The sequence below is a fragment of the Amphibalanus amphitrite genome, unplaced genomic scaffold (assembly GCF_019059575.1).
Source record: "Amphibalanus amphitrite isolate SeventyFive unplaced genomic scaffold, NRLGWU_Aamphi_draft 000119F_arrow, whole genome shotgun sequence".
Classification (NCBI taxonomy): domain Eukaryota; kingdom Metazoa; phylum Arthropoda; class Thecostraca; order Balanomorpha; family Balanidae; genus Amphibalanus; species Amphibalanus amphitrite.
In genome coordinates, this window is record NW_024881614.1 from 767444 (window position 1) to 791636 (window position 24193).

Below are 24193 nucleotides of genomic sequence, written 5' to 3' on the forward strand. Positions count from 1 at the left end.
TAAGTCATTGATTGCGTCTGTGACACATGAGATCATCAAGATTATCGATCGAATGCATTGTCCAATGATCAAAAAGCATGAACCACCATGAACATATCGCATCGTCAACAGTCTACACTCGCACATTACACAGATCACACTTCAAATGATAGCCATGTTGCCCCTGATCCGTTCTCACTCGTATATCACTCAACACAGCCAAACTCTTGATAACTGGTTGGTCCACCCATTGATCCTCCAAAGGCCCTTCTTGTCCTCTCCCGTTCCTCTACAGATCCTCCTTCGGTAGCGGACAGACCGGCTGCTCAATCTTGATCTCCACTTTGCTGAAGGGCCGCATATCGACGGCAATGCCAACCATTTTGACGAGTTTGCGTCGCTCCACGTCCAGTCCCGCCATGGCCTTTTGGACGGGCTTCAGTGAGCGTTCGCCGGCCTTAGAGGTGGCTAATAGGGCGGCCCGCAGCTGCCAGTCGCGCTCCAGCGACTCCTGAAAGGTCACACAAGGTCACATGGGATCACACGGGGTCATGGAAGATGGGATTGGCACAGGGGTGGACCAGGCACAGCATGCGGTAGTCTGATAAGCCATTGGGATCGCAGAATGTTGCGCATGTGAATGCAAAAGCGAGAGAATCTATTGCTAAGTGAGAATGAACACCAGTTTCATGCGCTGTTGATGGAATAACACGGATTAGACGTTACGCAAGCACGAACTATAGGTTAATATGTTGCCGTCACGTCCGTCATATTTGCGGATTCAGATTCGCTATTCATCATTTGCGGATAATCCGCATATAACTCACGGCGTTCTTTTGGTTGTGGAGTTTGGTGAGCTGTCGCAGCTCCGTTTCGGCCTCCTGCATTTTGACCCGACTGAGCTCAATCTCCTGCTGCACGTTCCGTTCGAGCTGCTCATAGAAGGCCTTCAGTTCACGCTCCATCCTGTCGGACCGTTATAAAATCGCTGTCATGCTAATGCTTCATCGTTAATCGTAGTTAGACGAACATTACAGATATGGGGAAAGTGTGAGTCGAATCTGGACTAATCAATCTCAGCGGCTGTATCAACCAAATGATACTGGGAATCGTGTATGGGAGATGGGAGAAAGGTGAGACCACAGCACTGTCCAAAGAAACGGTACAATCCCGATGGAAATCATCCATCCTGAGACTGTCAGTTGACGGGCATGGCTTACACAACATGTGGCCAGTGTCATGTACCAAGGCGGCCGCGCCGGGGACAGATAGCGCTGTATCAGCGTCGGGGGTCGCCCGTCCACGGGACCACACCCGGGTGGGTCCCACGCCATCGGCTTAGGGGCGTCCGTCGGCCTGGGAGGCGGCAGGTGGCGGCCGTGGCAGCCTCGCCCGCGGTGTCTGCCGCCCGCGCCGGCCGCCACTCGTCCCCCTGTCGTCCCTGCGGACGCTGCCGCTCCCGCCGCCATGCTGCCGCTGCTCAGCGTCGTCTCCCTCTCCCTGCTGGCGTGCGCCGCCGGCCGGCGCTCGCCGCCGCTGCTGATGGCACCGCCGCACGTCGGCGACGACCCGCTGCCTCCCGACCAGTGGTACACGCAGCAGCTAGACCACTTTGACGCCAGCGAGACGCGCACCTGGCAGCAGCGCTACCAGGTGAATGACTCGTTCTACCAGCCCGGCGGGCCCGTGTTTCTCATGATCGGCGGCGAGGGACCGGCCAGCGCTGTCTGGCTGGTGTCTGGAACATGGATCGACTACGCCCAGCAGTACGGCGCCCTCTGCTTCCAGCTGGAGCATCGCTTTTACGGCGATAGCCTGCCCACGGAGGACATGAGTGTAGAAAACCTGCGCTACCTGAGCTCGGAGCAGGCGCTGGCCGATCTGGCCGCATTCTCCGCCGCCATGACGGAGCAGTACGCGCTGCCCGAAGGCACCAAGTGGGTGTCTTTCGGAGGCTCCTACCCGGGCAGCCTGTCCGCCTGGTATCGACTGAAATACCCGCACATGGTGCATGCTGCCGTCTCCACCAGCGCCCCGCTGCTCGCCAAGACCAATTTCTTCGAGTATCTCGAGGTGGTCAACTATGCCATCCACGCCAAGTCGGGCGACGAGTGCTATGGCAACGTCGAGCTGTCGTTCCAGGCGGTGGAGGACCTCCTGCAGGACGCCGCCGGCTGGGCCACGCTTACCGACAAGTTCAAACTCTGCTCCAGTCTGGACGGAACCAACTCGAACGACGTCTCCAACCTGATGCAGAACCTGGCCGACCTCTGGAGCGGCGTGGTTCAGTACAACGAGGACAACTTCGGCTTCCGCGGCGGCAGCAAGCTGGCCAACATCACCATCAACACGCTCTGCGACATCATGAACGACGCCGGCACCGGCTCGCCGCTCGACCGGCTCGTCGCCATCAACGATCTCATGATGGACGCCTACGAGGAGACTTGCCTAGACTTCAGCTACGACAGCATGATCGCCGCCATGCGCGACACCGACTTCAGCAGCGCCAACAACACGGGCATGCGCCAGTGGATCTACCAGACGTGCACCGAGTTCGGGTGGTACCAGACCACCGAGTCGGCCGACCAGCCGTTCGGGAGCCGCCTGCCGCTGCCCTTCTCCATTCAGCAGTGTGTCGACGTGTACGGCGCCCAGTTCGAGCAGACCTTCATTGACGCCGCCGTGGCGGCCACCAACACCGACTATGGCGCTCGCCAGCTGCCCGCCAAGCGCGTCGTGCTCGTCAACGGCAGCATCGATCCGTGGCACGCCATGGGCATCATCGAGAGCTCCGACCCGGACCGGCCGGCCATCTTCATCAACGGCACTGCGCACTGCGCCAACATGTACCCGGCGCGGGAGGAGGATCTGCCCGGGCTGACGGCGGCGCGCCAGCAGATCGGCGAGCTCATCGGAAAGTGGCTCCAGGAGGACTGAGCCTCAGTGAACTGAACAACGCAGGACAACACTGGGGAGTCGCACAGTTGCCGAGGGAGGGGTTACGCCCGTCAGCTCACATAGTCGTTTGATGTATCCATCCGTCAAACAAAAACTGCCTCAATAATCCAACCTAAAATCGACCTAAATACAGAACGGAGCGCATTAATTATCGAAGGATGTTTTACGAATAGTGATTTTTCTTGGTCAAGCTGCATGTTTGTGTTATATGTACCCAACGAAGTCCATGCATATTATTTCCTCGGTCCAGCATTTCTGTTTTATGGAACGAAGTTCATGTAAATACATTTGATATTTCGACGTGGTGTTTATCACATACTAGCTTTTCGCATCGCACATAACTGCCCCCAACTAATCACGATGTCCCCCAGCAGCGCACCGCAATATCTCAAAACTGGTTGCACTGTCCTCCAATGCACGGAGATACCACCACAACACGACACATTCCCTGCTGACCCCGACATCCCTCCCCCCACTGACCGCGATATCTCGAGCTGGTATCCGCCGTTACAGAGCGCCACCTGGCGGCACCAGCTGCGCAGCACCACGATCAGCTCCTCCTGTTGGAGCTGCTCCAGCGACTGACGCTGGCTCAGCTCGGCGTACGAGCTCTGCGTCATCTCCACCGTGCTGCGGTAGCCCGCCTGACGACAGCGCAAGGGGAGGCTGACACAGGGACGGATAACGCAGACCGGAGCATAGCTGGCAGGTGCGCGGGTGACGCAGACATGGGATATGGCTTGCACGTGCAAGGGTTACGTCTGATATGAGCAATGGCACGGCTTACAATATGGGAAGAAGGCGAGGCTTACATGAGCACTGTCTGAAGCTGGCTGGCTGACTGAGCTAAGACCTAGGGCTGAGACTGATTGAAGATACACTGCCTCGGTTTCCAAGGCAATACTTACGATCTCGCTCGTCTTCTGTCTCCGCTTTTCTATGAGCTCCGCTTTCTCCAGCTCCTGTTCTCTTTTGCGCAGCTCCATTTCTGAAAACAAGCCAAAAATACAGCAACAGGTATAGTTAGTTAGTTTTGGCGCGCAAAGGCAGCTTGCTACTATTATAGAGATGATTTGAGGGCGAGGCAGAAGCTCCTTCTTCCCTTTCTTCCCTCTTCTATCCCCCTCCCTTCTCCTCTCTCACCCTCGACCTACTACTGTAGCTCGGCGGTGCGGGTGTCCTCCCTCTCTCCCTCTCTCACCCTCGACCTGCTGCTGCAGCTCTCCCCCTCTCTCCCTCTCTCACCCTCGACCTGCTGCTGCAGCCCTCTCCGTGTCCTCCCTCCCTGTCTCCCCTCTCACCCTCGACCTGTTGTTGCAGCTCGGCGGTGCGGGTGCTCCCTCCCTCTCCCTCTCTCTCCGTCCTCCTCCCCCTCTCTTCCCCTCTCACCCTCGACCTGCTGCTGCAGCTCTGCCGCCTGCTGCGCCCGCTCGGCAGTCCGGGCCCGCTGCTCCACCAGCCGCTCCGTCTGGCGCTCCTTCAGCTCCTCCAGCTTCTTCGTCTGGGTGGAGAGGTGCTCGAGACGCGCCTGTCGCCGTGGTGGCCGCAGGGTCGGGGTGTTAGCGGTGTGTCCAGTTACGCACAGAACAAACGTTCAGGTGCGTGTTGGTTACAGGGGCGGCCACTGACGGTGGGAAATGCGCTGTAAAAACAAACGTAGATGGAAACCGAGGAGTTGGAGTGCTACCGCCGCACATAGTTTGAAATTACCTACTAGATACACTAAAATGTCCGTACATGAGCTCGGAAGATTTGCTATGAGAAATTTAATCAGCCGCACCTACTAATTGGTCTACCGCCACGAGATCATCCCGCCTACCTGCGCCTTCAGGATGGCGGGCTGTTTGCCGTCCTTGAGCTCGGCCACCACCACCTGCAGGTGCTGTAGGATGTCCAGCTCCTCCTCCGTCACCTCCTTCAGCATGTCCCGAACCTTCAGGGCGCCTTCAGTCTGGTGGGACGCGACAGAACGTGGTAACATGATGATGCTTGTGAAGATATTGTAATGATATGCAAAGAATTGCACAAAGCAGTGCATGCAATTTAAGGTGATAGGTGAATAGAAAGGATAGAAAGGTCATTTGTGGTACAAAGGTGCCTGAATAAACAAAACAAATCTTGACAGCACGGGAAAAAGCACCGTGCTGTTGAAACAGCAGGCCACGCATGGTAGGATAAGGACAAACTGCAAGCGGACTCCTGGGCCCTGTTTCACGGCGCGACGCTGCAGCGCGCTACGAGTATTGGTGTATTGGATTCATAAAAAGTCGGACGCTGGAGCATTATAAACGTCAGAGACTATTGATGTTTACCGGGAAACCTAGCCAACCGATACGCGTAGCGCGCTATAGCGTCGTGCCGTAAAACAGCCGGGCCCGTACTGCCCCAGCCGGCCGCCGGAGCCCCGGATTTCGGCGGAATTTACCGATCCCCGGCCCGTCCCGACTCCCCGGCCCGACTCACCCGGGCGTGGACGTCGGCGAGGATGGCGTCCGTCTCCTGCTGCCTGCTGACCAGGCTGCTGTACAGGGCGCCGACCCGCTCCCGCAGGGTGTCCAGGTCCAGGTCGACGATACCCTGACTGGGAACGGGAGGAAGGGAATCAGAGTAATATCAGACGTGTATATCGTCTGTCTAGCAATGAAGTTTTACGTGACTGCGTCCCAGTGTTTGAGTCACTGGTACCCCCATAGCGAGTACTTATCAGGAGATGAGCAAGTAGCTATCAGACCCGACGCAAAAGAAACCCAATAACAGACGACCTGACTCCCACACTTGCCCCAGACCACAGAACCGACCCCAGTCACTCAAAGACGACAGACCCGACACCCAGCCACTCACAGCCGGTTGATTTCGGCCAGCTTCCTGCGCGACGTGACCAGCATCTCGTTGGCCAGTTCCATCTGCTCCTTCAGCAGGGTCATCACCGTCCTAAGGCAGACGGACGGTATGGTTAGATGGCACGGTACTGGCATAAAAGTTGTTAGTCCGTGCTAGCACATGCAGGTACATGCAGCATGTTGACGGTAGAGCCAGAACGTAAGGATGAATATGGGGTACCGATTCATGAGAGCATGCGCGGTGGTCAATATGTTCTGCATTATTATAGACGATTATTTATTATCTGCGCAGAATATTCTCAATATTTCACAAGGCGTCTGATAAGACTCTGGCTAACCTCATGTAACGCTATGCTTAACACACACCCAAACCAACATTTACTTCGTCTCCTACTCCCCTCCTCACCCCGTCCCAGTTCCGCCCTAATCACGTACAGATGGTCGGCCTCCATGTTCTCCATGTCTTTGAGCGCGCCGCTGATGGAGTCGAGCGTGTCGGCCACCGTGACGCGCATCTTGTTGCGGTCGGAGGTGAGCGACTGCCGGCGCCGGCGCAGGTCGGCGTGCCGGCCACGCGCCTCGTGCTCCCTCTTCTTGGCCACCTTCAGCTCTGGGGAGCGTGGGAAGCAGAGGGGGAGGTTAGGTGGGGAGGGGCAGGGCACGTTCTAGAGACGAAACGTAGATGTTGACAAAATGTCGGCAAAAACCTGCATGGGAGTTAAACCGATGAGTTGGGAGTCAGCTTAGTGAGATACTAACCTTCCTCGAGGAGTTGGATCTCCTGAATTAGAGGACTAATGTCCATCTCTGCTGCCTCGCCCTCCATCTCCAGCTGATAGTGAAAGAGGGGAAAAGAAAGAGTGTGAGCGATCAGTCAGCAAATTGAAACGTACTTTGGGAAAAACGAACCAATCAAAACAGGCGACTTTCAAAGGTGACTGTTTTAAGTGATTCACAAAGGAAGTTGACGGAAGGGGAATTCAAGACGACACCATCTGCGTCTAACGCAGCTATTCGATGGCGTAACGTGTATACCAATCACGAGTGAGTTCGCCTTGAGACATGACTGAAATCCCTCTCTATCCTTAACAGCCCAGGGATAGACGGATCACACACACACGGGTGTCCCTTGCTGACCGGCAGCTGCACTACCCACCTGCTCCAGAACGTGGGTATCCAGCAGGTGCATCGTGTTCCTGACCGAGATGCGCGCCGTCTGTACCTTCTCATGGACCTCCGACCAGCGCTGGGTCAGCGTGGCGAACGACCTGGGGTCAGCAGGGAGATCAGAGTGGCGAACGACCTGAGGCCACGGCGATCAAGTCAGCGTGACGAACGACCTGAGGTCAGCAGAGAGATCACAGGTCACACATTGATAGAATCCGAGGCGCAAAAGCTGACGAATGTTTGAACGCTGACACTACAGGAAAAGTGATTTTAGGGCACCCGGAGGTCATCAGCGTATTATTACATAAAAATGTGTCGATAGACATTTCTCTCTAGCGAATTACATCATGAGCATGGAAAACTTTCATCCTTTATTCCTTAGCAACCATTTCGTCCATCAAACACTGCAAGCCAAAACAGCAGCATCCACAGTCAACTCATCAGAGCTTTAAATACTGCACACGTCATAATTAGAGCTACCAATATCAAAACCGCCTATGCCGGCACCACAGTGACCCATGCAGTCTGCCACCCACCACCCATCACCCAGGGAACAGCCACCCACGATCGCACCTGTATCGGTCCTCGGTGGACTCCTGTGCGTCGGCAGTGAGCGTGCCGAGCCGGCCCAGCTCCCGGCGCAGCGGGTCGGTGCGCTGCCGCAGTCGCCGCTCCAGCTGCACGGCCTTGTTCTTACGCAGAACCACCTGACGCAGCTGTCTGGATTAGGAGGGTGGATATTAGTGGGGGGAGGGGAGGGGGCACTGCAGCGCGTCGGTGTGGAGGAAAGAAAAAGAAGAACACAAGGGGTAGAAACCAAACGAGGAAGTGGGACGTCACTATGTGTGTTAGAAGAGACACATTAGGGGTACAGGTCTCGCGGGATTAAGCGGTAGGTTTTGCACTTTTACATTTCCGGTTATATCTCAGAAACTAATCGATCTACGATGAAGCCATTTTACACGATCATGGCCGGCTTGTTACCCAACTTGATGACTTTGGTTGATCGCATCTTCAACACTAAAAAGCTTAAGACGACGAAGATCCTGAAGTACACTAAATTTTCTAGGTACAAAACCTACCGCTAAAACCCGCGAGACCTGTACATCGATCAGGCGCGGACACACTAGCGCGAGCAAATGTATAATACCTGTTGGGGAATCCCGTCTTTGATTTGACCCAAGTTATCTTCGAAGTATCTAAAGCATAAAAAACGTTACCTCTGAGATATCCAAAACGTTTCAGTATAAATGCTAAATATGGTTCCACTTAACACCACACTACTGTCGGCTGTCGCCGACTCACTGTTTCTTTTTCTCCGTCTCGGTCTGCGTCTGCGTGACGCTGTCCTGCAGGAGGACGAGCTCCTCCTCCACCTCGTCAGTAAACTGTTCCGACAGCAGCTCGTGCAGCGAGTCGCTGCGGATCAGGTCCGCCATGCTCCGACGCATCAACTTCATCTGAGAACGGAGAAGCGCGTTACAGCAGACATGCATGCTTGAGCGCTGTCCTATAATCCATTCTAGGTTATAACAAAATGATAATGTTGACAATCAGTTGGGTAGTTGGGCGCCTAGAATTCGTAGGTCATCGACGCTCATGATACTAAAACGAGGAAAGCATCCACTGTCGTTTCCTTAGACGGCATGTGCCTTTATCGCGCTAATTTAGAGCCGTCCTATAAACTCCCTTCTTCCCAAAACCAGCACCTCTGCTAACCTGTGACCGGAGCTGCTCCGTGTGTTCAGAGGCGTCCAGCAGCAGTGCGCGGTACATCAGCACCTCCTGACGCTTCAGCGTGGTGAGGTCCATCAGACGCACGTAGATGTTCTGCACGCGGCCGCGGCCCGCACTGGCGGAACGCACACATGGTCAGCGGGGGTGGTAGTAGGAATGCGTTCCTATGCGTTGTGCATAGGAAAAATACCGGTGGTACTGCATACTTCACTCTCGCCATAAACGGTTCTCAATATAAATAAGACTAATGCTCTAGTTCAATGCCAGTGTGGCAGAACTGCGCGCATATTTGTGCACAAATGATGACAAGTTTTTAACTTTTCGATTAGAATGAGCTTAATCGTACCATCTCAGGTAGCTCAAATCCCTCACGGGCCTCAGGCCTCCTATAAATCCACACTTCACGCGACTCGTGCACACAACGTCACGGCTCTATTTTCCCTGCCCACAGCTGACCTGACTCGCTCCGCCTGAGCCACATATTGGGTCAGCTTGTGGACGAGAGCCATGTTGACCTCGATCTGACCCGAGAGGCGCTCCATTTCCAGTTGCCGCTGGGCGCGCACCTCCGTTATCACCTCAGTCATTTTGGCTGTCGAACAGAGGCGGGCGCCGCTATTAGAGAGCACGGAGAGGTATAACGGGTAGGGGGCCTGAGATACCAGAAATGGAACTCGGGGTGGGTTGAACACATGGCGCTGACTAGGACACGACAAGGAAGAGACACTGGGGTGGGTCCGGCACACTGGCAGAGACGAAGATCGTGTGACGCACGAACTAGGTACAGGGGTGGGTCCGATGCGGAATGTTTTGACCTGCAGGACGGATAAGGGCTCAGATGCATAGCTGCATCTATGGGACAGTGATTTCCGCCCTAAGCTTTAATAAGTTTCGCCCCATCTTATCGATATTGCACGCGATGATGCGCTTTAGGTGTTGCGCGAGTAGTTGATTTGAAGATTTTCCAGCTTTTCCGATCAAAAATAGGGCAGACTAGCCTATATTAATAACCGTCCAGCAGTCACGCACGAGCGAGAAATGCAAGACACTCCACGTCTTATCTAGTTAACCATGAGATCATACCTAACCTAGCTAGACATATCTATGTAGATCATATCCAAGCCCAGTTAGACAATCAGTCATCCCCGGCCCCTCCCTTTCACACGACAGGTGGCATTACATGTTTCCTCTCCGCACACCCCTCGCCGTATCCCTTCATCCGACCCCAGCCATCTCCAGCCAGCCCCTCACCCTGGTACTGGATCTGCAGCCGCCTGTGCAGCGCCTGCAGCAGCAGCCGGTGCCGGCTGTGCGCCATGCTGCGCAGCTCCAGCTCGTGGTGCAGCGCAGCCGCCGTGCTGACCAGCTGGCGCAGCGCGGCGCGCAGCAGGTCAGCCGGCTCCTCCAGCTCCGGAGAGTGATTGAACGGACCCGTCAGCAGTGTGGTGTCTGAGAAAGGGGAGGGAAGTGTGCTGGTTAATCGACAGCAGGACAGCCTTTCGCTATTCATCAACGATATAAGCATCTACACAATACACATTTTTGTACTACGATCTGTGAAAAGCATTTCCATCTAAACTACACGTCTATTTAGGCTCAACGCAACTTAAAAGCGTGCAATCTTTGCCGAACGCTACAATCAAATATTGAACCTTTCCGTCATGCAGAATCCCCGGCCCCCGCCCGATACCAGAACAGCTCAGTTCGCGCACTCACTCAGCTGTTCGAGGCAGGTCCTGGCGAACTGCAGGTGCTCGCGTCCGGGCGTCTCCAGCGGCTGGTCTACGGCCGTCAGCGCGGGCAGCGTGAGCCGCAGCTCCTCCGGCGGCGGCCGGGTCAGCGCGTCCCGCTCCAGGGTCTCCAGCACGCCGCGGTAGCGGTGCTGAAGACTGGCCACCAGACTGTCCAGGGTGGATACCCGGCCGACGCCGACGGAGGTGAGGTGTGGCCGGACAGCGCCGCGCGGCTCGTCCGGGGAGGACTCCAGCTGCCAGTGGCCGGGCGCCGCCTCCAGCACGGACGGGGCGCGCCGCCACTGCTCGGCGGCCGCCTCCGCCTCCGCCAGGCGGGCCGCCTCCTCGTCCACGGCCGGCGGCCACAGCTCCAGCGGTGTGATGGCGCGCCGACGAGCCGCAGGCATCGGCGCCTCCGCCAGCGTCCAGGAGGGCGCGGCGGCCGGCTCGGCAGCCTCGTCAGGCCGGCCGTCCGGGTACAGCTCCAGTTCTGCCAACAGGTCCAGCGGGTCGCCCGGCACCTGTGACCAGTAGTGGGAGCCCCGGCGCTGCGGCTCGTCGCGCGTCCAGTGAGAGCCGCTACCCTCCTCCGGCGCCGGGTGAGACTCGGCGATGGGCGGCGGCCGGGAGTCCACAGACGCCGGCTGACCGGGTTTCTTAGGTCGGGTTCCACGAGGCATGCTAAGGCTGTGGTGGTCTGGAGGATGGTTGGCTCACTTGGGTTTGGTGAGCCGCTGGATCCAGGATTTCCTGGCAGAGCTCGGGTCAGGTTTCAGAGCCAGCGAGTCGTAAGACCACTGGCAATTACCACAGTTCACGGGCCTGACAAGACTGGGATGAATAAACCTACCTCTTTTTTAAGAGGCGGGGTTTCCAGCCAACCAACGCTCAGTTACCGATACATTCACTACGATATCTAAAATTGATTACCTTTGATAGATACTAGAACCTTTTACAAATTGAATCGTAAGTGAATCGTTACTTCTGTAACCATATGTAAAACACCCAGACCAACAGGTAGTTCACGAAAACCCTCAACGAAAACCAATAGACGCAATTTGCAAGCCCGTGGAGAAAAACCTTCGGTCTCGTGAATTTCATCGAGCAAGTGCTAGCAGATAGCATACAACAGATTTTTTTTCAATGCACGCATTCATATATTCAAAACTACGTTTGCGAACATCTGACATCACAACGAAAATCGCTGAAGTTCTCTCACTCCCATTGACAGAGCTTTCCATAATTATCATCTTAGACGGTCCTTTATCAACTTCAAAGTCAGCACAACACAACGTCACACCTCATACTCGCTGCCGTGCACTCCACCCCCCCCCCCCCTCCCCCGCGCACTACTAGCTCTTCTCTGGCGCTGCTGCTGCCGCTGCGGCGGCGGCGGCCGCCTCCTGGGCCGCCCTCCTCTTCCGCTTGTCGGGGTCCATGCCGACCTCGGCCAGCTGCTGTTTCAGCTCCTTGAGCTGCAGGTCGGGCACATAGCGCACCTCGTCGTACTCGCTCTTGTGGCGCTGCAGGCACGCCTGGACGCCCGGCGGTGTGCTGTGCTGCAGCAAGTCGATCACCACTGGTGCCATGGTTGTAGGCAGGTCACGCAGCTGCCGATACACGAGGGATGGGAGAGGGGTGAGCTGTTGCCGCGGATGGCGGGATCGAGATCTGCCGAGTCACCAGGACAGTGTATGACTGTTCAATACGAGCACTCGACGCGGGGGCACACAGTGAGCAGCCTTGGTGTAGATTTTTCGAATGTTTCTGGTACCATCCGCGTGCAATACGCCAGACGCGCAGGTGCGTTTGCGTAATGCCACTGTTCTCGCAGTAGGTACCGTTCCCAATGGGAAATAATAATCTACGTAATACAAGTCACAACAGCCAGCGCAGCAATTCCAACAAGTTACCCTATTCATTCCTTTTGTTGCTCTATTCCTCTTTTCCTGCCTCAAGTGCCGAGGCGTCCTCCCATATTTGAAAGATTTTGTGCCACTTCTAATGACACTCCTACGACAGTCAACAAATACATCCAACACACTAGGTTCGGCGGCTGACTTACCTGGACGTTCCTCTCGTAGAGATTCAGATCGTAGGAGGTCTCCACAATGGCCGTGTTTGGTTTCAGCCGGGTGACGCGAGCACTCGTGTGGGGGGTCGCCCAGCTGTCACCAAAAGCAGAGTAAGTCACGGAGCAGAGCATATTGTGAGGACATTTGGAGCTGGGTGTGACCGACAGCACGGTGAAGAACATACGTCACGGATAAGGAAATACCGATGAAAATTCGAGCGAAATGCGTATAACAAGTGGCAAGACGCAGAACAGTAGGGCACAACAAAAACGATGGAGCAGAGCCGGGGTCATCAGAACACGGTGGGGATGCCTCAAAGGGAACCGCAGCGGAAACACATAGCACAGAACACGGCAAACGTCACACAGAATATGGCGCCAGATTATATTAAAAAGCAGGCATTGTAATGAGAAAACATGAGAGCATACAAGGAGCACCGGAACACGTCGAAAAACATAACACAGTGGAGAATATAAAAACATAACCGCCAGGCCAAACGGCGAAAAATACAACAAAATGAAGAACACGGAAATACGATGAAGAACACAGGAACTGGCGAGAGGAAGGAAAGACGGCAAATAGTACTATGGCACACGGCCCTAGTCCACGAACCACCGTTCACGACCCACTATCAGACCATCGCCCACCATCTATTATCCACTATCCGATCCCCGTCCACCGTTATCATCCACTATCTACCATCCCCGCTTTCATCGCCCGCTCACTTTCAGGGCAAATGGTAAAGCCGCCCACTACCTGTCCCTTGTCCGTCGTTAACTCACCAGTCCTCGACGTCGACGTTAATGGCCCGCAGCATGCGGTGCACCCACTTGGCGTAGTGTTCCAGCACGGCAAAGTCGTACGCCTGGAGTCGGATGTTCAGCAAGTCGTACACGGGCACCATCGGCTCGGAGGGCTGCGACCAGAGGATGAAGGTCATCGCACGGGCCGACCTTTCTTTCAATCTTCAATACCAACAACCGCCAACAACCAAGAACTTTTCCTAACCCATAAGTTAATGTCAGGTTTTAAGAGACCCAATATGAAATAACCCGTGTGGGTGTATGCAATTTCCCACGTCGAAGATGCACCTTCATATTTCAAACACTACTCCAACTCTGCCGCCCGCCCCGACATCACCACACTGACCATCAGCCGTTTGCCCAAACTCGCCACACTGACCGTCAGGTACTGCGGCTCCAGCTTCTGATTAGTGACCTTCACGAGTCGTGGTGCACGGCGCGGCCGGCCGGCCGACGTGGACAGCCGCACCATCTGGCCAGCGGAACGGCTGGACACGAGGAGCGCGGTCCTCCGCCACATTTCTGCACAGAGACAGACAGAGTAGACACTCAGATATACACACAGTCAGACATACACATACAAACAGCTGGACACGAGAACACTAGCCTTTCGCCACATTTCTGCACAGAGACAGACAGAGTAGACACTCAGACATACAGGCACAGACAGACAGAGACACGGTCATATAGACACAGCTGGTGCAGCACTTTACATAGTGACTGACAAGTGACATGACTGATTTTAGATATTTTATGCATGCTTTTGCGGGTGTTGCTTTATATTGACGTGTATATTGTATGTGTGTGTGTGTGGGTGTGTGTATCATGCATTGACTGGGCCGTAATAGCCACTTGTGGACAAGCCCTAAATAAACGAAACGAAATGAAACGAAAACACACCCGTATAGAAAGTCAGGCATACAGACAGATGCACTAACAGATACAAAGACTGACAGACATACATGACAATAAGGTTAGGTTAGCTTGGTTAGGTTGGGTTGGAATGGAAATTTCCAACATTTCAGGGAAATAAACACCAAAAAACGCCTTTTGGGCGAAGAACGAGCGCGAGAGATGGTGAGCCCTGCACGTGCGAAAGGGCTAGAGAGCTACTTCCAAGGAGGCTTGTGCAAAGCCTGGTGCAAAGCACCCTCCTAACCAGTCGCTAGCGGTGTGCCAATTTTGAGCGCAATCGGCCCAGCCGTTCCTGAGATCTGGAAGCGGCATTCTGCACGTGCGCACGTGCAAACGGGGTCCAAACTTTTTTTTTTTTAGTGGCCCTAACTTACGTTACCGGCCTCGCGAGGAGGGCGGCGACCTAACTACGCCGCGCAAAACAAACTGGCCGTCCTAAGACCGGTGGCCACTTTTACAGCAAGACAACATGGGAAAACCCATATCCATGTACTATGCCATGAATATGGGAAAAAACCCATGAATTTACGTTAAGACACATAAATGACAGTGAAACTTACCGGTAAATTGATGTTTGTGAAGGGAGGGAAGGAGGAAGTTTGTGAATGGTAGACTTTTGCAGGGCACCCTACTAACCGGTCCCCAGCCGAGTACCAAATTTGAGCACAATCGCCCCAGCCGTTCTCGAGATCTGGAAGCGCCCCCTCAATATATAGCCTTTGCAAATATTTTGTTTATTTTCAGCGCCTCTCATGCTCTGTGGTCTGTGGTCTTCAACTCACTTCTTTGCACCGTGTATTGGTATGTTGAGGTTCCCTTGAGGTATCCGTGACTGATAGGTATCTTATTTGAATTAAAATGTGTATGGTATTTTAATCCAACACCAGTCTACCAATTCAAACATCGCACACTCCCACCTGCTCCCACCCGCATAAATGTTGTTGTTGTTGGGTTAGGGCGCGTAATCGCGAGGCTCAAGCGTCCCTACTTGGTCCCTACCCTGCAAGCGTCCAACCAAGCGTCCAACCACCCGCATAAAGAATCACCGACTAGGCACAGTATTTGTATATTTGTATAAATCACTGAACTCTATAATGTGGAATGCGCATCGGCCGCCAAATCAGTCCCACGCACAAGGGGGAAAAGCTAAAAAAATTGAGCGCTCAAAAAATTGAGCGGGCCCCATTATGAAGGAATAGGCGAAACGATGGTATTTTACAATGCCTTTAGCGTCACACTACGGCAAATATCGTATCCAAATAAGGTATCAATGGCAAGAGAGAGCAACAAGGTTTCTTCTCGAACACTCGCCGTGATAATTTATATCGGTGTTTTTGGAAAGAAAATGCCCTAAAGACGCTCAACTTTTTGAGCGCCACTTGTCGTTCGGGACCGCGATACTCAATAAATTGAGCGCCACGACAGACGGCAGTCAGCTGGCGCTCAAAAAATTGAGTGCCGGCCAGCATCTACACTCAATTTTTTGAGCGTTCTCCGTGACAGGTGAAGCCGGTACTGGCTGCCATTTTTGATGTTATGTTCGTTGAAATACGTTAAACTGAGTTGAAACAGAAATGCAGGAAGTTGAATGCTACGTGGTACCTAAACTTTTCACAAACCCATGGCATCATGTCACATTTCCGCTAGTAGTTTTATCGGTCTTTCGGATTCGGCACACCTCAAATAATTATACAAGGCTTGAATAATCCGTATGAATACTGTAATTGATATTCTCTGACTGTACTGGGAGAAGGGAATACGTGAATACAGAAAGATATCCACCCACGCTTGAATATTGGAGAATTATAGCAGGAAAAACTGTATTGCCACGGTTACAACTTACAAGGCCATCGGCCGCAAACAAACAAAAATACTATACAGTATACAATGTGGGTTAGATTCACAAACATCAAGTGTGGAACACAGAGACGAGCAAAACAACATCACATTATCGCATGCCAGCCCAACCACATTGGAACCGGGTCCGGGTGACCTGCGACCGGAACCTGCGTCTTGCCAGCATACATCACAAAAGCAGGAGGCAGTGTCGTACTGCTTTGATCCAAAATATGCCATATAACAAATGATATAAACAACCTAAGCTCGGACTAAGCTTATCATTATCAAATCCTTAACATGTAAAGGACGAATGGAAACATCGAGTCTCAGACCAGCAGTAGCAACGATCACAGTAGCAACATCACAAAGAACAAGCGGCATTATCAGACAGCCGTTTTGTTATCGGGCTACAGGCGGCGACGGCGTGGTTGCAGACCAGCTGCGAGGTAGCGGCGTGCGGGCAAAAGGCGCGGGCACACCTCCATGTGGCCGTGCAGACAGTGCGCGGTCGGCGTCGCATAGTGGGCGGCATCGGGCTGTCCCGGGCCGTCGAAGCCGCACAGGTTGTCGGCGCATGTGGGCGCGCGCGGTCACCACGGCCAGCTGCTCACCGCCAGCACAGACTGCGCAGCGTCGCCGCTCCGCCGGCCAGAACACGCAGACAACCCTTCTTGCAGTCGCACAACACGTCGCCAAACTCATTCACCTGCTCCACCATGTTGTTGATGTCACCGAGTCGTTCGAGTTGTGGCTCGTGCCGTCGAGCATGACCTGCCCGATCGGACACGGGTCAGTGGCTTCTGCTCCAGCGAAGTCTTCATCTTGGTGACGTCTTGCTGATCTCCACAAAGGCTGAGCAGATGACCTTACCCACAGGGACGGCCGACGTCCTCGCCAGCGACCGCTTGGTTGTGCAGACCTGCCAGAAAAAGAAAAGCTGTTTGGTGATCTCAAACGATTTTTTTCTTTATGCAGTGGAACAAAACGGAAACTATGTCATACAACAGGAACTAAAAAAAGATGCAGCCTAGGTCGTCTAAGAAATGGGTGAACATTGATAAAATTCTTCATTGAATGAATTCTGCAAATGCTTTTGATAAAATGTGTGGTGATTATAAGGAGACCACTTTACTATAAAATTGCTCAGGATTCCCTATCTGGACCTGTCAAAAAATCCTGACTGCACACCAACAATGAGCATTAAATCCAAAACCTCTACCAGGTACCTAGGGATAATTAAATTCTGATTCAGGAAAATATTTCACATCATACAAATAAAAACCTTTACTATATTGAAACTGAAAATGTGATGCTGATGCAGTGACCTAAGGGTCTCAAAGTATAATAATGAATTAATCTATTATAAATTTGGTGGTGACTGCCGACTGGCGTCTGGCGGCCTAGACCTTGAGGCTTGAAAGTGGCCTTCCTTTTCCGTTGACTCCGATCCTTCAGATGGAAATGATATAAAGGATCATATGAGCGAGCCAGTTAGCAAAGTGGCTATCCTGTTTCAGCATTCACCCACACAATAGTTGACTGTCAGTCTGTCATGCTGTCAGTGTTGTGAAGTAATGAAGGAGTTGAGTTTTGTTGATTATAAATTGTGATGTTATGTAAAGGACTGGAAAATGAATGTGAAAACTATGGAAACATATTGGCAGAGTATTGTCACTTACTATCAGGACATATGGATAGAGAATACATTCAAATTAATAAGAAATGCCAAATATCAAGGTACTCAATCACTGATGGCAGTGGACTATCATATGTTTTAATGTCAATTATATGAAAGTTAAGACTGAAACTACCTTTTACCTCGTCATAACTAATGAAAAATTGTGTGAAGAAAACATTCACAGCCTCTTTGAAGCACTTAGACCACTAAAAAACAAAAATTTTCACGTAAATATGTTGTGTCTCCTTCCTTCAAAACATCATATCGGATGGCGCCACTTTCGTCGACAGTTACTTATCTGCACGCAAATCGAGGAAAACGTGATTTGATTGACGTTTACGTGTTTCCAAATTTAAAATTACAGCATATTCAAACTTTTCAGTGTACCTTTTAACATCTAAGTACAACTAAAACGATAAAAACTTACCTTCAACACAAGGACGACGACAACCACGCGACCGGAGACGTCGCGACGAAATAAACAAACGGCGCCGCCAAATGAAAAATATTCTCCGATATGGGTAATGTGAAATTGAATCGCAATCATTTTGGGTAGTATGAAAAATGCTCTTTCCAACAGAACCCTAGTAAAAAACGTGAATGGACAAAAAATAACTTTTATTTCGACATAAATATTGGCCTGTTTTTAAGTCATCCTGGTATGCCGTAAGATTTCGACCTATAAAGTGGTGTTCCCCCAATCATTGAAGCTTGAGCAGTGAAAAATATGAAAGCCTAATCTGTTTTGCACCATTAGTGATTCTCCTAGGGTGTTGCCATTTCTCCCTAGGTGTTGCGAGTTGCTTTTGCAAAACGTGTTCCTGAAACGGCTCAATTTTTTGAGCCCTCAGCATTACGCCTATGGAAGCCTCTGACGTCACACGCTCAATATTTTGAGCGCTCAATAATTTGAGCTTTTCCCCCTTGTGCGTGGGACTGAAATGGTGTCCAACGGTGCCGCCATGTTGCGCAGACCAGAAAGCGGCCGCCGCCTGTGCTGGGGAATAGGGAATTCGGGACCTCGATTTACGTTTGCGGTCGCTGCATCCGTTACGCTCAAGCTATGTGGACACAGAACCCGGCATCTTACGCAGAATTGAGTGGAGAACAAGATGAAATCCTAAAAAATCATCAGCTGTAAGGAACTAATACGTTAAACCCTTATAAGTCAATGGGGAAATATGAAAATTGTTATTTTGGCGCCGAGAATGATCTGAAACTATCTCAAGCATATAAAATCATGATTTCATGCACTCTTTGCAAGGTTCTATGCTTCATATTTGCATTGTTGCCCTTGCGTGACGTCATTCGTGACGTCACAAGGGTCACCATTTTTCTTCAATAACTCCCGATCAAATTGAGCTAGCGAGTCGGGAAAGCCACCAATGGACTCAGGAAGACCTGCCGAATCGAATGATATGCGACATGACCTCTTTCGACCAACTTCGTGACCTGGGGGTGCTGACCTGACCTTGACCTGAGGTCAACACCCTAAGTTGACCTGACCCGAACAAAAAGTATATCACTCGATGCGCCTGAGCTAGCTGAACACGATGATGCCAAAATCGTGGCTCTACGGCCATTTTTGGCGAAGTTATTTACCAAAAACCGAACCCGTGCCTTAGATCACTTGACCTGATTTCAGAGGTCACCGGTTGACCTGAGACCCTTACAGCGGGTTCCTACCAGTCACTCTGCATTATACTTTGCCGCATACGACCACTTTACCGCTTAATTCAAGTTTAATTAGCGGTGCATTAGCGAGGTGGGTTCAATCAACCCCCTCGGCCGGGGCAAATGTAGGTCAGGCGAGTGAATTTGAGGAATTCTGAAGATATGATCGTGTTCCCCACTCAATTCTGCGTAAGATGCCGGGTTCCGTATCTACGTAACTTGAACGTAACGGATACGGCGGCCGCAAACGTAAATCGAGGTCCCGAATTCCCTATTCCTCAACACAGGCGGCAGCCGGTTTCTGGTCTGCGCAATATGGCCGCCACCGTTAGACACTACGGCCAATAGGGTTGAAGCGGCATTGCTCCCCTGTGGTATAAATTGAAATACGACGAGGTACCCGAATCAAAAAACAGCCGAACGGAAGGCGCTGCGCCGTAAATGAAAATCTTACGCTGTATTTGTCTTCAAATAAATGCTTCCATATTAAAGTTATTTTTAGGCATTTTTTATGGGACAGCACGGACAGCACTATTCAACCGCCACCCTTGAAGTCATTCTACAACTCGGGAATCACCGATCCGATCGGAATTCGGAACGCACTAAACACCATTCGAATCAGGCAGGATCGTGGGGGCAAATGCCCCCGCACTCAACAGAATTCCCCCCTCCCCAGTCGTCGAGATTTGCCCACTATAAAATGGGCATAAAGGAACAGGGTGACAAAAAAACGACTTGTTTTGCAATGGATGTCAAATGTGTCAGCCTGCAAGTAATGACCAGTGGTGGATCCAAGGGTGGGTCATATGGGTCATGACCCTCCCCCCGCTCCCTTGGGGCCCGGGGACACCACAGGCCTGCCAGGGGCTGGGGGCACCACAGGCCTAGCAAGGGCACCACGGACCTGTCAGCGACACCACGGGCCTGTCGGGGGCACCTCAGGCTTGTCAGGGCCAAGGGACACCACAGTCCTTTCAGGGGCACCACAGGCCTGTCAGGGGCACCAGAGGCATAGAAGGGACACCACATGCCTGGCAGGGGCACCACCGGCCTCGCAGGGACACCTTGGGCCTGTTACCCAGCCAGCAATTCACTTGGGCTGAACTGTGGCAAACGTCGGGCAGCTTGGGCTTAGCTTGGGTTTGCCCACTTTGATAAAAAACAATGTATTTTTTTACTAGGGCTGAGCTTGGGCATGCCGCAGCTATGCCCACGTGCGGATAGCAGTAGCTCAGCCCGACATCTGCCCACGCATCCAAAACAGGCTTAACTTGGGTGGAGCGCGGGCTGATCAAGCTGGCTGTGTCCTTCGGCTAACTGGAGTAAAGCCGGAGTTAAGCCATACTTGTTCGGCTGTCCGCGCATGCGCAGTTCTGCGCCAATCATGTGCAGCGTTTGTGACAGTCTGCGCGCTGTGCGACGAAACGACACACCGGTGTTGGGGCATTTGGTGGTTGATGTTTGGGCGCGTGTGACAGCGCGAAGAAGGGATAGTGCTCATTGCTCTTATCAAGTGGACTGGCATGGAGTTTTACGGTAGGTAATTGTATTGAATGGTGCGCTTGATCGTATGTAAACGTCATTATTTTGACTGAGTTTCACGCCATCAAACATGAAGCTGAATAGCTGTTCAGCCTGGCGACTTATACCCTCGTTCAGAAAAGCCGCATTCCGTGCCTTTATGTATATCTTTGTGAAATACCAGCACTTCTGAACCAGGAAAATGAAATACAAAACACAAATATTTATCTACTTATCACCGAGCACGTTCATTCTCTGTCCGCGTTGAAAAATTCGAATGAACATTTTATACGGATCAATGAGAAGTGCTGTTACAGTATTAATGCAACAATAAGTTATTTTTCAAGCAAACATGCAATGTAAATTAAACCAATTGATCTCTTTTTCAGGTACGTACCATTAGAGCAAATTGTTCCAAAAAATGGAATAGTTATACAAACCAGGACCGGGTGGACGCCGCTGTCGCCCTCGCCAAGTGGTTTAGCGGAAACTGCCTGCTTAGGTAAAATAGGTATACCTACATATGTATATGGAAACTGCGCCGAAAGCTAGCCGACCACCTACTGCAGATGTGTGTGTGTGGAGGAGCCAGACGCCTCCAAAGCTCCCATTCACCAGAGTGAAGTTCTTTATAAACGATTGTTTGCTAATTGCTTTATGTCTTATGAGCGATTACTTGCTGTCCTTACTTTATGCTTTCGGTTAAGTGTTCAACCAAGTATTATGAACGCCGAACGGGGAGGAAGGCTAGCGGGTCTTCTGATTGATTTATAGTTTTGATGGGGCTTTTTCATGACTCATGCCATATTATTGCTGCAGTTTGCAGTCCACTGTTTCATGTATTTGTGTTTCATTTGACGAGTCTGTAGTCGTTCGAAATAAACATCCAATCAAAGTCAACCACTACTTTCCTTTCGCAATGCTCGATGACCGGTTAACAGAGCATATGAGTGACCGTAGCAATTTTAAATATGCATTAAAACCACACAACCTGCTGAAAGTGCATTGGCTGCTCCTTGCTACTTGATCCAGTGTGAAGCAAAAGCAAGATGAAGTCAAGTCGAGACTTGAGAAAACAGGAGCCGTCACTCGAGCCGAACCCGAGCAAAGCCACAGCAGTTTGCAATGTATAAACCCCATTCACTTCTATGGCTTAAGTCGGGATAGACAGGGCACACAGAGTGGGCTTGCCGGAGTTCAGCCCGCTCGGGCCCAGAGTAATTTCCATTATATAAATGGATTCACTGCTCGGGCTTAAATCGGGCTAACGCCAATCGTCGCTCAACTAGGGCTAAACTACAGCTGCCCGGAGCTCGCAGAGCGGGCATACCTCCGGCAGAGCATGGGCTTTAGTCGGCGTTTCTGTGTCATACGCCGACTTTAGCCCAAGCCCTAGCCGACTTTAGCCCGACTAAAAATCTCGGGCAATCCGCACTTGAGCCTGCTTGGGCCCGGAGCAAAATTGCTGGCTGGGTAGTGGCACCACGTGCCTATCGGGGACACTCCAGACTTGTCAGGAGCACCACAGTCCTGTCAGGGGTCAGGGGCACTAGCGGCCTAGCAGAGGCACCACCGACCCAGCAGAGACACCACCGACCTCGCAAGGGCATCATGGGCCTGTCAGGGGCACCACGGGCCTGTCGTTGGAACTTCAGGCTTGTCAGGGGCACCACAGTTCTTTCAGATGCACCGGCGGCCTAGCACCATGGCACCGCCGCACCATGTTTGGCCGGGATCGCGATTCGGCGTACTCGTATGTCGCCTCGCATTAGCCGCGCGTTTGCAGTCTTTTCGTGGTTTCAAACGTTCAAACATGGGATATGATGTTGCTCCCATGCATTAGGGTGGGTGTCAAGGTCACCGGAAGGTCAGGTCAGGTCATTGACCTTTGGTGACCTCGGTTCACTTTTTCGAGTTTTGCATGTTTCTAGGCTAGTTTTTGGAGCTGAATTCGAATTTAGCAACCATTTGAACATTTACGAAGTAGTTTTGGTGCCTTCGTAACATGTTACGAAGCTGTCAGAGGCGGATAACAGGTACTACGAATACCCGTCACGACCCCTACCGGTTGACCTGACCTGACCTGACCTGACCTGACCTGACCTGACCTGGCCTGACCCGACCTGGTCTAAACGCTTAACGACATCATCTGCGATCAAAACTAACACGATATTCGTGATCAGCACCCCGGAAAACCCCTTAGCAGCCACGCTTTACGACTTTCTAACAGGTCCCGATATTCCCGATTTTTGTGTCATTGACCTGACCTGGAAGGTCAACCGATGACCTAGGATCTTAAAATTGGGTATCATTGGCTTTCTCTCGTGACGGGCAGCACGCTCGTTTTTTTTCGCGAAGCTCTAGCTCTATCAGGGGCCAAACGCGAGGGGGGGTCGTACTACCGCCCCCCCCCCCCTTGTGCCGTCGAAGGACTCAAAATGGCCTGTACGGGCGAGGGTTGAAACCGGAAAGGTAGTACCGGACGTCCGGTCGACCTTTATTTTTGCTTTGCTTCTGAATGGGCAAATCGACGCCACTGGGTGGGCAATTGTCGTGATTGGTATGGCGCGGGCTAAGCCCGCGCCCTGATGGGGGGCCATTTTGGCCCCCCTGTGGTTTTTCTTAAATAGCGAGAAAACAGCGGCGCGCAGCGCCGCCAAATTTTGGGTACCTTACCGGGCATCAATTTGACACCTTCACACAAAATTTCAAGTCACAGGTCACCTCAGGTCAGGAGTTATTGAGGTCAAACTGAGGTCATGTTCGAGTAAAAATGAGCAAAAAACATGACATCTTGAAACGCTCACCAATTCTACAGTTAATAAGCAATTTTAAAGTTCTTTATGTGGTTGTGTAGAGAAAAGACGGCGCTACAACATTGTTATCTCGGATTTTCGAAATTTTGGGATTTTGACCCCCAAAAATCAAAAAATTGATTTTTTTTAGAAAAACTCAAAAAAATTCTAAAAAGAAAAATTCGAATTTCGAAAAAAAACGGAATATATGTGATAGTCCCTGCGCTCTTCCATATACATACCGAATTTTAGATCGATACCTCTTTTTTTGGCCAAGTTATAGCGGAAAAACTGTTATAAATTGATGACGTCAAATTTTCGAACTCAATTTTTAGCAATTCTAGACCTCGTAGCGCAAAACAGAGACCAACATTGAACTCCCCGTGACGAGCTGCATCGAATCTATACCCATTTTATGCAAAAATATCAACTTTGAAATTTCGCCTAATTTGACCTGACCTTGACCTGACCTTGACCTG

General features: G+C 51.9%; 3 protein-coding genes across 3 annotated transcripts; 1 reads left to right on the forward strand and 2 right to left on the reverse strand.

Annotated features, from left to right (window-relative positions):
- Nucleotides 1-37: 37 nt before the first annotated feature.
- LOC122381394 (plectin-like) lies at nt 38-15124 on the reverse strand. Its single transcript, XM_043365496.1, has 21 exons — nt 14990-15124; nt 13672-13814; nt 13272-13405; nt 12480-12582; nt 10398-12024; nt 9933-10130; nt 9138-9273; nt 8664-8796; nt 8250-8404; nt 7518-7664; nt 6934-7045; nt 6537-6609; nt 6213-6387; nt 5779-5868; nt 5401-5518; nt 4757-4888; nt 4327-4465; nt 3846-3925; nt 3418-3581; nt 807-945; nt 38-490 (listed from the first exon to the last, which is right to left on the reverse strand). Exons 5-21 carry the CDS (start codon nt 11092-11094, stop codon nt 269-271), a joined length of 2910 nt encoding a protein of 969 aa, XP_043221431.1. The 5' UTR covers nt 11095-12024; nt 12480-12582; nt 13272-13405; nt 13672-13814; nt 14990-15124; the 3' UTR covers nt 38-268.
- On the forward strand, nt 376-3237 carry LOC122381396 (putative serine protease K12H4.7). The gene has a single exon (XM_043365499.1). The coding sequence runs from the start codon at nt 1447-1449 to the stop codon at nt 2914-2916; it is 1470 nt and encodes a 489-aa protein (XP_043221434.1). The 5' UTR covers nt 376-1446; the 3' UTR covers nt 2917-3237.
- On the reverse strand, nt 11767-13429 carry LOC122381356 (39S ribosomal protein L48, mitochondrial-like). Its single transcript, XM_043365416.1, has 3 exons — nt 13272-13429; nt 12480-12582; nt 11767-12024 (listed from the first exon to the last, which is right to left on the reverse strand). Exons 1-3 carry the CDS (start codon nt 13427-13429, stop codon nt 11767-11769), a joined length of 519 nt encoding a protein of 172 aa, XP_043221351.1.
- Nucleotides 15125-24193: the final 9069 nt, after the last annotated feature.

Bases quoted from the DNA above. Each gene is read 5' to 3' on its own strand.
- LOC122381356 (XM_043365416.1), bottom strand. From the start codon at position 13,429: ATGACCTTCATCCTCTGGTCGCAGCCCTCCGAGCCGATGGTGCCCGTG. The intron at 12,583-13,271 runs GTGAGTTAACGA...TTTTGGTGACAG, and splicing joins AACGTCGACGTCGAGGACTG to CTGGGCGACCCCCCACACGA. The intron at 12,025-12,479 runs GTAAGTCAGCCG...GTGTATCGGCAG, and splicing joins TCTACGAGAGGAACGTCCAG to CTGCGTGACCTGCCTACAAC.
- LOC122381394 (XM_043365496.1), bottom strand. From the start codon at position 11,094: ATGCCTCGTGGAACCCGACCTAAGAAACCCGGTCAGCCGGCGTCTGTG. The intron at 5,869-6,212 runs GTACGTGATTAG...CGTCTGCCTTAG, and splicing joins AACATGGAGGCCGACCATCT to GACGGTGATGACCCTGCTGA. The intron at 3,582-3,845 runs GTAAGTATTGCC...CGCTGTCGTCAG, and splicing joins GACAGAAGACGAGCGAGATC to GCGGGCTACCGCAGCACGGT.
- LOC122381396 (XM_043365499.1), top strand. From the start codon at position 1,447: ATGCTGCCGCTGCTCAGCGTCGTCTCCCTCTCCCTGCTGGCGTGCGCC.